At 57.3% G+C, this 10,470-nt stretch overlaps 1 protein-coding gene across 1 annotated transcript in view; it reads left to right on the top strand.

Annotated features, from left to right (window-relative positions):
• Window positions 1-7,129, top strand: part of KIAA0232 — a gene marked incomplete at both ends in the record, with an annotated part of 52,893 nt that extends 45,764 nt beyond the window's left edge. Inside the window, 3 exon segments of the mRNA XM_080697782.1 lie at window positions 2,083-2,191; window positions 5,539-5,636; window positions 6,950-7,129. Of these exon segments, the coding sequence (XP_080553908.1) occupies window positions 2,083-2,191; window positions 5,539-5,636; window positions 6,950-7,129 (387 nt within the window).
• Between the last annotated feature and the right edge of the window lie 3,341 nt (window positions 7,130-10,470).

Genomic DNA, 10,470 nt, shown 5'->3' on the forward strand with positions numbered 1-10,470 from the left:
ACTGGGCATCACCCCCCCAAGGTTTCACCACCTCCCAGAAGCGCCATAGGAGCCTTCCCTGCATCTGAATAGCGTCCGGGATCTCACAGGATAGGCAGGGCCTTGTGGAGGGGTCGGTGCCATTACTAGCTCTGTCAGCCACCACCTGCTGTCCCATTGGCATGCATTCGCGCCTGGGCTCCGGCGGCCTTGCTGTGCCTTCACCCAAGGGCAGCACGCGCTCGCTGTTAGGACAGGCTGCCGGAAAAAGCAGAGGTGGCTAATTGTGGGTCTGGGGAGACAGTACAGTGCTCCTTAGGTTCCTAATTTAGTAACAGTTCTGAAAGGTTAAGTGAAAATGAAATGTGAAGTGTGTTTCCCATTTAGTTATGTAATGAAAGACATGTTACTGAGTCGAGCAGTGCGGGACCCATCGTTTACACTTAAAACCATCACAGAAGCCAGGCGTGGTGGTGCACTTCTGTAATCCCAGTAGTTGGGAGGCTGAGACAGGAGGATTGCAGGTTCAAGGACAGCCTCAGCAAGACTCACGTCAACCTAGCAAGACCGTTTCAGAACAAAAAATATTGAACTGGGGGTCTTAGCTTGGAGGTAGAATGTCCTGCTTTCAAACCCTGGGACCAAAAAAAAAGCCACAAGGGAATCCTATTAAGGAATTTATGTTCAGTAGTTGCTGATACAATTTGCACATATAATGACATCTTCAAACAGTAACAGTTCAAGCAGTTTGCTGGCATCCCAAGGAGCAGGCTTCTGATGGGAGCGTAGCATAGGGAGCCTGGGAGGTACAAAGACGTGGGGCCCAGGCCTTACCTGGAGGGCCTCACGGCGCCCCGTCAGGCACAGTGCGCAGGTGCAGGGAAGGCGCTCGCCTTCACCCCACCCAGGGCTCCAGGGAACGTGTGCTGACCACAGCTGCCGGGGTCTCCTTGCTCGCGCGTGCCGGACAGCTGCAGGCCTGTGTGTGGATCCAGCCCTTGCTGCCAGGTGGCAGGCGGGCGTGGCCAGGCCTTCAGGGCTCCACTCTGAGGATGGCGCCCGGGCTGGGCTTCGGCCCTCGCTCCGCCGGCCTGGCCCTGAGGAGCCCGTGGCCGGCCGGCCGGCCGGCCTCGGAGTCGCTGCCTCCTCTGCTCTAGGTGGCTGCTTCCTGTTTTGAGACCGGGTTTGTCATTTGCTTTTTTGTCTCATCTTCTGGTTCTCATCCAAGCAATGATTTTGTTCTAAAGACAGACTCCAGGTTGTTGGCTCTGAAAGAACTTCCCTCCCAATGCCGGGCGTGGTGGCGCACGCTTGTCATCCCGCACTTGGGAGGCGGAGAGAGGAGGATGGTGCAGGTTCGAAGCCAGCCACACTGACTTAAGAGAGCCTGTTTCCAAATAAAAATATAAAAAAGCCGGGTGTGGTGGCACATGCTTGTAATCCCAGCATTTGGGAGGCTGAAACCGGAGGATCACAGTTCGAGGCCAGCCTCAGCTACTTAGGCCCTCTGCAACTCAGTGAGACCCTGTTTCAAAATAAAGAATAAAAATAGGGCCGGGGGTGAGGCTCGGAGGTGAAATGCCCCTGGGTTCCATCCCCAGACCCGCAAAAAAAAAAAAAAAAAAAAGGTCTGGGAGTGTAGCCCGGAGGTAGAAGGGCTTCCAGGAACCCCAGTACCACCAAAACAAACAAACCCAGAATTTTCCTCCTATTCCTTCTTTGATTTCTCCTGGGTGTAAAGGAGAAGTCTCCCATTCTCTAGAGAATCCAGGCTCAGGGTGCCTGTTATCTGTGTGCACTTCTGAAATCTAGACATTGGCCCTGATTTGCCAGCATTTGCTGCTCCATTCTGTTTGGGCTTTGTAAGAGCTTTTAAGGGTCGTTAAGATTTTCTTTCCACTTCCAGCCTGAGTGCTTTTTAAGGAATTCTTGTTAACTGCTGTGAGCACATTGGCTTTTTTTCTTCTTCACCTCATCCAGAACAGTTAAAAACAAATCACTTTGAAAGTACTAGGTTTTTAGTCCATAATTAATAACACTTGAATTTCTCCTTCTATCCTGGAAGCTCATAAGCATTTTCTGTATTTGGTTTAATCTAAACAGTTTGCTGTCTTGAACACTGATGTGCAAGAAATGAATGGAAACCAAGCAAAGCAGACGTGGTGGGAGAAAGCCTTGCGCTCCCCTCTCTTCCCCGCGTCCGAGTGTGAAGGTAAGGGCTGTGTTTGCTCACCCGCCCTCAGCTGAAAACTCGTCCACGAGCATCAGTCCAGGGGGCACTTGTAAGATCCCTGTGGCCAGCACTGGTTGTGCTGTGGGCAGACACGAGTGAGAGCTGGACCCTGCTCTTCACCCAGCCATGGCGGGCGGAGGGGAGAGGCACGGACACTCCGCAAAGGCAAAGGCGTGGCTTCCAGTGAGACCGCACAAGCCACCCTGAGTGAGCGGGAGGCCCAGCTGGGCGCAGGGGCCTGGGAAGGCAGCAGGAAGGAGCTGCTGGAGGGAGGCCACGGTGTGGGGTGCGGGTGAAGGGCCTGCAGAAAGGCAGTTCTCAGGGCAGAGGAGACCTTGGGCTGTAAGCACCTGGAGTGGTTTGGGCGGGATGGAACCTGACCCCAAGCCCACCGTGATCTGCGGGGAGCTGGGAGGAGGGAAGGGAGGAGAAGCTTATTTGGTGAGAAGATGATTTGAGTTCTGGGCAGGTTGTGAACAGAGCGTCTGCGCGTCCTGGGGGGACACGTGCAGAAGCCCCCGCGGTCGGCTAGCAGACTCCTTCCTGTCGGCCCTGCAGGGCTGTGGACTGCCCTGGAGTGCTCACACATTGACATCCAGCACGCCCGGCCTGCTGCTCGCCGGTCCCATGCAGCCAGTGGCTCCCCTCACTGCCAGGGGCCTGCCCACGCTGCCCTGCTGGCGGGAGGGCGGGCGGAGGCCTGGGGTTCCTCCTTGGTGCCTGCGGGCTCTGCAGCTGCAGGCAGCTTCCTCTCCTACCTCCTCCAGAGGCCGCGGTGCCGAGGGCAGTGGGGGGCTGAGCCTTCGCTTGGTAGCTCGGTGTCCCCAGCATTACCAAGTCCGTTGCGCTGCTGCTCTCCTGCTCCCTGGCGTCTGGGCAGCCCCTCCTACGTGCAGGGTGCAGTCCACCTTTTTTCCAGAGAGCCTGATGAGATGTTGCCCTGAGTTTTCAGGTGAGGAAGCCACGTTAATAATTTTTTTGTTGTTTTTTGTTTTTTGGTGGTACTGGGGTTTCTGGAAACCCTTCTACTTCCGGGCTACACTCCCAGACACCTATTTTTTATATTTTTATTTGGAAACAGGGTCTCTTAAGCCAGCATGGCTGGCTTCGAACCTGCGCGATCCTCCTGTCTCCGCCTCCCAAGCGCGGGGATTACAAGCGTGCGCCACCACGCCCAGCTCCACGTTAATAATTTGTCCAAGTCACGGGTCAGCTGCTGAGTGTGGGCTGGAGGTTAGGTGTGTGTCTTGGGGTCTGCACCAGGTACGCAGGCCTTGCTCCATGAATGCCCATTCTGAGAGCTGGGAGTGCTATGCAGGCCTTGGCGCAGTCATCAGCGCACAGCACAGGCAGGGGAAGAGCCGGGAGCATGGCAGGACAGCACTCTGCGTGGTGCGCTTCAGGCCCCAGCTCCTGCTCCCTTGGCTTGGTTCAGTTCTCTGGACTCGCTGATAGAGCCCCGTGCAGCTCCCTGCATGGCCCTGGGTTGTTGACACCACCCGCGGTAGCGGCAAGGACGGTTATGGGTGATGCCCACATGTGACGTGGATGCGGAGAGGCTCTCACAGGTGACCGTTTGCTCGGATGACAGCTGTGCACTGTCCTACGCACTGCCTCGCCATGGTGTTGTAGAGCGCCCTTCTCTTGGGCCGGGGCGTGGGGCACGTAGCCTAGGAGGGGCTGGCCAGGCAAACGCGCAGCCACCCGCCTACTCGGCAGAAGTGGCGGGAACCCCTGAAACTGCCGATGTTGCACAGGCCCAGGGACCGGCCGGACTGCTCTGCACCCAGGCTGAGCTGGAGCCCTCAGCAGCCTTCGGAGGGGTCCCCCTTTTGCAGTAGGGTGGAGACGGCGGCAGGCAAGGCGGCTTGTCCCGCGCCCATATGGCCCCAGAGCGTGCGTCTTGGCTCTCTGGCCCTCCAGCCTGCTGGTATTCCCAGGTGCTTCCACCAGCGAGGGCACGCAGGCTGGCGCCGGGCACTGCCCAAGCAAACTGTCTCTGTCTGTCCTCCAGGTCCGAGCAGGGTGCTTTCCCCAAGCAGAGAGCGGCAGGCACGTGGCTGACCTAGAGGGGACAGCTCGATGCGGTGGGGACGAGTCCAGCCAGCCGTGGTGCTGAGGGCCTTGACCGTGTAGGGGCGCTCTCCAGAGCTCCGCACAGTGTCGGCCACGTGAGCGTCACAGGAAACACGGGCAGCACCCAGTGCTCCGTCTTCACGCCTCGCATGAAGGGCGGTGTCAGGGTTCTCCCCATATGTGTGTCCAGGCCTGGGGAGCGGCTGCCATCCCCCTGCCCCTGGCCGGGCACCAGTGGGTGGGGCGAGTGGCGAAGAAGGAGTGGGACTGCTGCCGAGCCCTGTGTGCTGGCTGAGTGGGTGTGGTGTCGCCGCATGCCAGCCTGGCCTGCAGCTGACATGCTCAGAGCCCTGTGAGGGAGGTGACTGCGCTCCCTCTCAGAGACAAGGGGGCCAGGCTAGGGAGGGGTCTCTGCGCAGAAGCGCCTCTGATGAGCAGCACAGCCTGGACTCCCTGCGGCCTGTCTGAGCCCAGAGCCGGGGTCGTTCCTGTGAACCTGGTCTAGTAACTTGAAGCGCCTGTGCCCAGCCCCGTGTGGTGGCGTCGGAGGGTCCCCGCGGCCTCCACAGCAGCTGCTTCTGCGTGGAGCAGGGAGCTGGGAGGCTCTGCCCGTCCAGGGGAGCGTCCCAGGGACGGTGCCTGGCTCCTGGGGCCGCTCAGCCTCCCAAAGCTCCCCCGGTGGCCTGCTGGGCAGCCCCGGCGAGGCCCTTCTGATCCAGCTGACGTCTCCTTCCCGTTCTTTGGGCCATTTGCCCAGAACCTTGAGCACAGATGGAACAGACACGTAGCGGGTGTGAAGCTGGGCGACCCACCAGGATGGGGCCCCGCACGGCTGCTGCCACACGCGTCCGGGGCTCCCTGTCACGTGTTTCGTGGACGTACTCACAGTGTGTTGTCTGTCTCCTCCTCCAGTGTCCGCTCTTGAGGGCGTCAGCTGCGTCCCCGGGGCTGTCGTGCGCAGGCGTGACTGCACTGGTTGAGTGTCTCATGCTGGCCAAACAGAAATGTGTGCTCATGCTCGTTTTTTCTTTAATCACTAACCAATCGGGTCTGAGAATTTCACATTTTAATATGTGTACCATTTTTTCCATTTACTCCTGGTCAGCTGTCTGTTTAGTGGCTACTTAGAACCTCCAGAGGGTTGGGAGACGTCGCTTTTCGGCGGAAGCGGAACAGAATGTATGTTTCATGCTGTGTCTTAATGGACTCTCCCCTTCCCTCTTTTCCCTTCTCCATTCTCAATGATTAAGAATGTTGTACAAATGCCAAGGGAGAGAGTGGTATAGAAGAGCACCCAGATGCTAAAGACATGCCCAGTACTGGAGAGCGCCTGTTAGATTTTAACAGGGTAAGTGGACTGCCCTCCGTGCTATTCACATAGAGATGGCCACCATCGCCCCACCACTCGGCCAGAACCCCTCCCTGGAAACACCCAGATCCACCCAGGGCAACCCCACTCTCCTCGGCTCCCACCTTGACCCGTTGCAGCCAGGGCCTCCGTAAGAGTCTCCCTGCCCTGCAGGCGCCGAATGCAGAGCCGGCCTGCCACTCCCGTCCCGGTGCTTTTCCCTGCTGCCCTGGCCTCTGGGACGGGCAGCCCGGCCTCTGGGTGGTGGCGGGGAGGCCCAGGAAGCTTGCGGCTCATTGCCCACTGGCGGCGTGCTCCTTGTGGTGTCCAGGCCGACAGCAGTGTTGGGAGCCGGTGACAGCTCAGGGCAGCTGCCCATCTTAAGTCACCTCCCAGGGGAGTCCACACAGCCCTCCTGCCACCTGTCTCCACTCACAGCCACCTGGCCTCTGCCCCGCCTCAGCCTCTTGCTCCCCGCTCCCCGTCCCCCGCAGCCGCCTCAGCTCACAAGGCAGCCGCACAGCGCCTGGGCTGCTGGCACGCCCGCCCATTTGCAGAACAGAAAGCTCGGCACCGAGAGGTTACGAGGTGCCTCTCAGTTGCAGAGCTGCCGAGGACGCGCACCCAGCCCTCTGGCTCCAGGACCCACGCTACCCACTGCAAGGGGCTAGGTCCCCGCTCCTTCCACCCGTGCGGCTCTGTGTGCTCTTCCTGCCTCCCCCACGCCCACTCCTCGCTCTCCGGCTTGTGCGCCTGCCTCAGCCCCGGCTCAGCAGGGCAGCGCTGTCACGTAGAGCTGGGGCTGGGGTTGCTTGCGGTGCTGGGAGGGTGGCGTTCGTTGCTAGTTAGCATAGCTGGCCCGGCCACCACTTGCAGCTCGGTGCAGGGCCGGGCGCGCTGGCATCCACTGGGGGCACCCCGCACCGCTGGCCATGAGCCCTGTGGGAAGCTGGGCCGTGCACCTGAGTGTGAGGCCGTGTGTCCGTCCGCGTGTTCGTCTTCTCCGGAGGGCGTGACCCTGCCCGTCGTCCTTGTGGAGTCGCTGCCCCGCAGCAGGCGCTCCAGTTTGGTGGGAGTTGAAGGGACCCTCTGGCTCCCCCGATGCGGTCTCATCCAAGAGACTCGACATGCAGAAACTGGGGAGGTGGGGAGGAGAGGTGGTTTTGCTCTGAAATAGTCAAAGTCTTCATGTTCCTCTCACTCTCCACAGCTGAACATCAGTGATTTGCTATTTCATCTCTGTGTAAAGACTATCTCAGCCCTTTGGGGCGAAATCTGATGTTGATGTGTTGAAATTGTGTCTTGACTCGTAGGTGTCTTCTGTTTATGAAGCACGATGCACAGAGCCGGTCACTGGGGCGAGAGCCAACGGCCTCCGCAGGAAGAGCAGTGCCAGCGCCAGCTCCGGCTCGGCGGACTCGGGCTCCGACGGCGACGGTGGCGACTGGGGGGGCCGCAGCCAGGGGGCGCTCTTCTCCAGGACACACCTCTGACCTGCAGGGTAGTGCACGTGTCTTAGGGGTGTGTGATGGGAGGTGCCCTCCAGTGGGGCCTGCTAATCTAAAGCTACAAATGGGTTTCTTCTTCGACCCACTGACTCCGTCAGTACTTCCCTCTCCTCCTGCTTTCTTTAGCGTTGAGGACAGCTGTCCTGTTGAAGATTCTTTCCACGCTGTTAGATTCTCGCTACTGCATAGACTAGACCGTGTTGTCAAGTCGGATGGGTGTGCATGTGCTTGTCCTAGAGCGCCGCTCCCCCCGCGGTTGCTTCCTGTCGCCTTCCTAGCATCGCGGTGTCGACAGCCGCTTCTCTGTCCAGAGACTCTAGCTGCGCACACTTGGCTTTGCTCCCTAGCCCTGGAGGCAGGTCCGCGCCCCGCGGGGTCAGGCCTCCCTGTGCCCGGGGCAGCTCGGTGAGCTCTGTGCAGTCACAGTGGAGACCACAGGGGTGTGCTTCAGAGACTTCCACATACTGTGTTTTCTCTCTTAGAACTTCCCCTAAAGTATCATGGAGATACTATGGTTTGTAATTTTTTGCTAACTGAAGACGCCAAGGGCTTATGGTGTGGGTGGCGGGCGGGGCAGAGTGGGCGAGGATGCCCGCCTGCTCTGGGCTGCGCCGCGGTGCATTCACACCCAGACACCAGTCAGGGCTCCTTTGGCGGGTCTCGCAGCACGCGCTGAGGACCATGGATGCACGCTGACGCTTCCTGGTGATGTTGAATCGAGGGCCCAGAACTTGAAATTGTGAACATGTGACGGGCAGGAAAGGCCACCTTATCACCCCAGAGAGCCTCCGGCCGCTGCAGCTAGCCACTCCTGTGGCTGTGATGCAGTGCAAGTCCTATCTCATCTCATGTTTGAGAGAATGTTCTGGCAAGTTGAGCATGTGGTGGGCCGGGGTGGGCAGAGGCCTCTCCACGTGCTGTGCCCGCCCGCGGGTGGCCTGCCCTGGCTGGCTCGGTGACCCGGCACACCTTGGGTGTGCTGGCCACCTTGGCTCGCAGGGCCAAGCAGCAGGGTGGAGCTGGGAGGGCGGTGTTTGCAAAACCTAAACGTGTACAGTTGTTTTTCTTCTTAACCTGTCATTTTGCAAAACACCTAACGTGCAGAGTGAGTTAGCATGTCTAACATCCAGAATGGCACGGAGTCTGGCACGGCCGAGGCGGCTCTCCGCTCTCCGCTAGGCAGCGAACGCCCGGCGCTGCGGTGGCTGGGAGCTGAGCTGCCGGGAGTCCTGGGTCTGTGTCGAGCATTGGAGTTTGTTGCCTTTTCCTGGGCTGATAACACGGAGACATCGTCAAGGTTCTGGAGCACGAGCTCTGGTCCTCACCGAGGGAAGACGGCATGGTGGCTCCGTCTCACCACCTCTTAGGGTTTATTTTTATACAGCACATTTTTGACACTTTACAGTGGGGGTGTGTGTGAGTGTGTGTGTGCGTGTGCGTGCGTGTGTGCGTGTGCGTGTGTAAGGTTTTATGTTGCTATTTATTTACAGACATCAGATAAGTTTTTGTGTATTTCTCTTTCTTCTGGAGCTTCCTAAAAATTGATTAGCATCTGCACTGAAATATAATTTAACAGCAAAGTCAGAAAGAGGATTGGAAGTTGTGAATTCCTAAAGGCACTGTGGCGACCGTTACCCTAGCAGCCGCTGCTTATGTAGCAGAAGCCAAATAAGTATATTCAGACGCAGCCTCCAACAGCCGCTGTCGTCAGGAGCCGGCTCCTGGTGGTCAGGGGTGGGCCGGGCGCGCCTTCCATGGGGCTGGGCTGCATTATAAACACGCGAGGGACTAACAAACCCTGGATTTATTTGTTTTCTTAGTTAAGTGGCTAAAGCTCAGAGGCCTTTGGCAGCAGAGTTGAAAGTGTGGTTTTTAGTTTTGTGAATGTATGATCAAAAAAAGCATTAATAAAAAGTTGGCGAACGCTGAGACGCACTGTGGCATGAGGCGCGTTGCAGACCGTAGCGCTGAGTGTCAGTCTCCACTCCTGGGCCGAGAGTGTTTCCCGTGACTGTACTGTTCTGATTTCACGTACACCAGAGTAACTGATTTTTTTGTTTTCTTGTGGAGTTAACACCAAATAAAAATTTCAAAAACAGTTTGTTGTTTTTATTTACCGCAGCAAATATGCCCCCCGGCCTGGTCTTAATTATGAAGCTGAAAAGACCCTTACCCAGCTGAGAAGGCAGTTAGCGCTCCTTAGGGCCTTCCGGGACCACTGGCGAGGGGGAGGCGTCCAGCAAGGCGGCGCCGCCGCCCCACAGCAGAGGCCTTGCCCTGCCTCTCCTGGCAGACAGCGCTCCTCCTCGTTTTCTTTTGGGGGAAGACATCGTTATATATGTTACATGACTGATGCTCATTGTAAAAAGAAGTCAGCTTGTGTTGGAAGAAATGTAACGGGAACCTGGTGCATAGCACATGCCTGTCATCCGGTCCTCGGGAGGATGAGTTAGGAGCATCGCAGACCCCGCTGAGCTACCCCTCAGACCTAGAGTTCATCTTTTTTTTTTTTTTTTTTTTTTTGGTGGTACTGGGGTTCCTGGAAGCCCTTCTACCTCCGGGCTACACTCCCAGACCTATTTTATATTTCTGAAACAGGGTCTCTTACGCCAGCACGGCTGGCTTCGAACCTGCGGGATCCTCCTGTCTCCGCCTCCCAAGCGCGGGGATTACAAGCGTGCGCCACCACGCCCGGCCTTAGAGTTCATCTTTGAAATGTACATATTTTACCCAGGGCAAGGCTTTTTTTCCTCCCCCTTTCCCAGTTCTCGCTGTGGTGGTGCTGCTGGGGATAGCCCAGGGCATTCTACCTCCAAGCTACACCCTCAGCCCTTTATGTTTTTTATTTTTTATTTTGTGTGTGTGTGTGGTACTGGCGATTGAACCCAGGGACATTCTACTTCCAAGCTTCACCCCATAGTCCTATTTTTTATTCTTTATTTTGAAACAGGGTCTCACTAAATTGTGGACGGTCAGCCAGGAGTGGTAGTGCACACTTGTAATCCCAGCATTCGGGAGGCTGAGACAAGAGGATCGTGTTTCACAGACAGCCTCATCTACTTAGTGAGGCCCTTTGCAACTCAGTGAGACTCTGTTTCAAAATAAAGAATAAAAAATAAAGCTGGGCATGGTGACGCACACTTGTAATCCCCGCGCTTGGGAGGTTGGAGACTGGAGGATTGCACAAGTTCGAAGCCAGCCTTGCTGGCTTGAGGCCCTGTTTCTAAATTAAAAAAAAAAAAAAGTTGGGCGTGGTGGCACACGCTTGTAATCCCCATGCTTGGGAGGCGGAGACAGGAGGATCGTGCAGGTTCTAAGCCAGCCTC

The sequence above is a fragment of the Muscardinus avellanarius genome (genome assembly GCF_963383645.1).
Source record: "Muscardinus avellanarius genome assembly, chromosome: 6".
NCBI lineage: Eukaryota > Metazoa > Chordata > Mammalia > Rodentia > Gliridae > Muscardinus > Muscardinus avellanarius.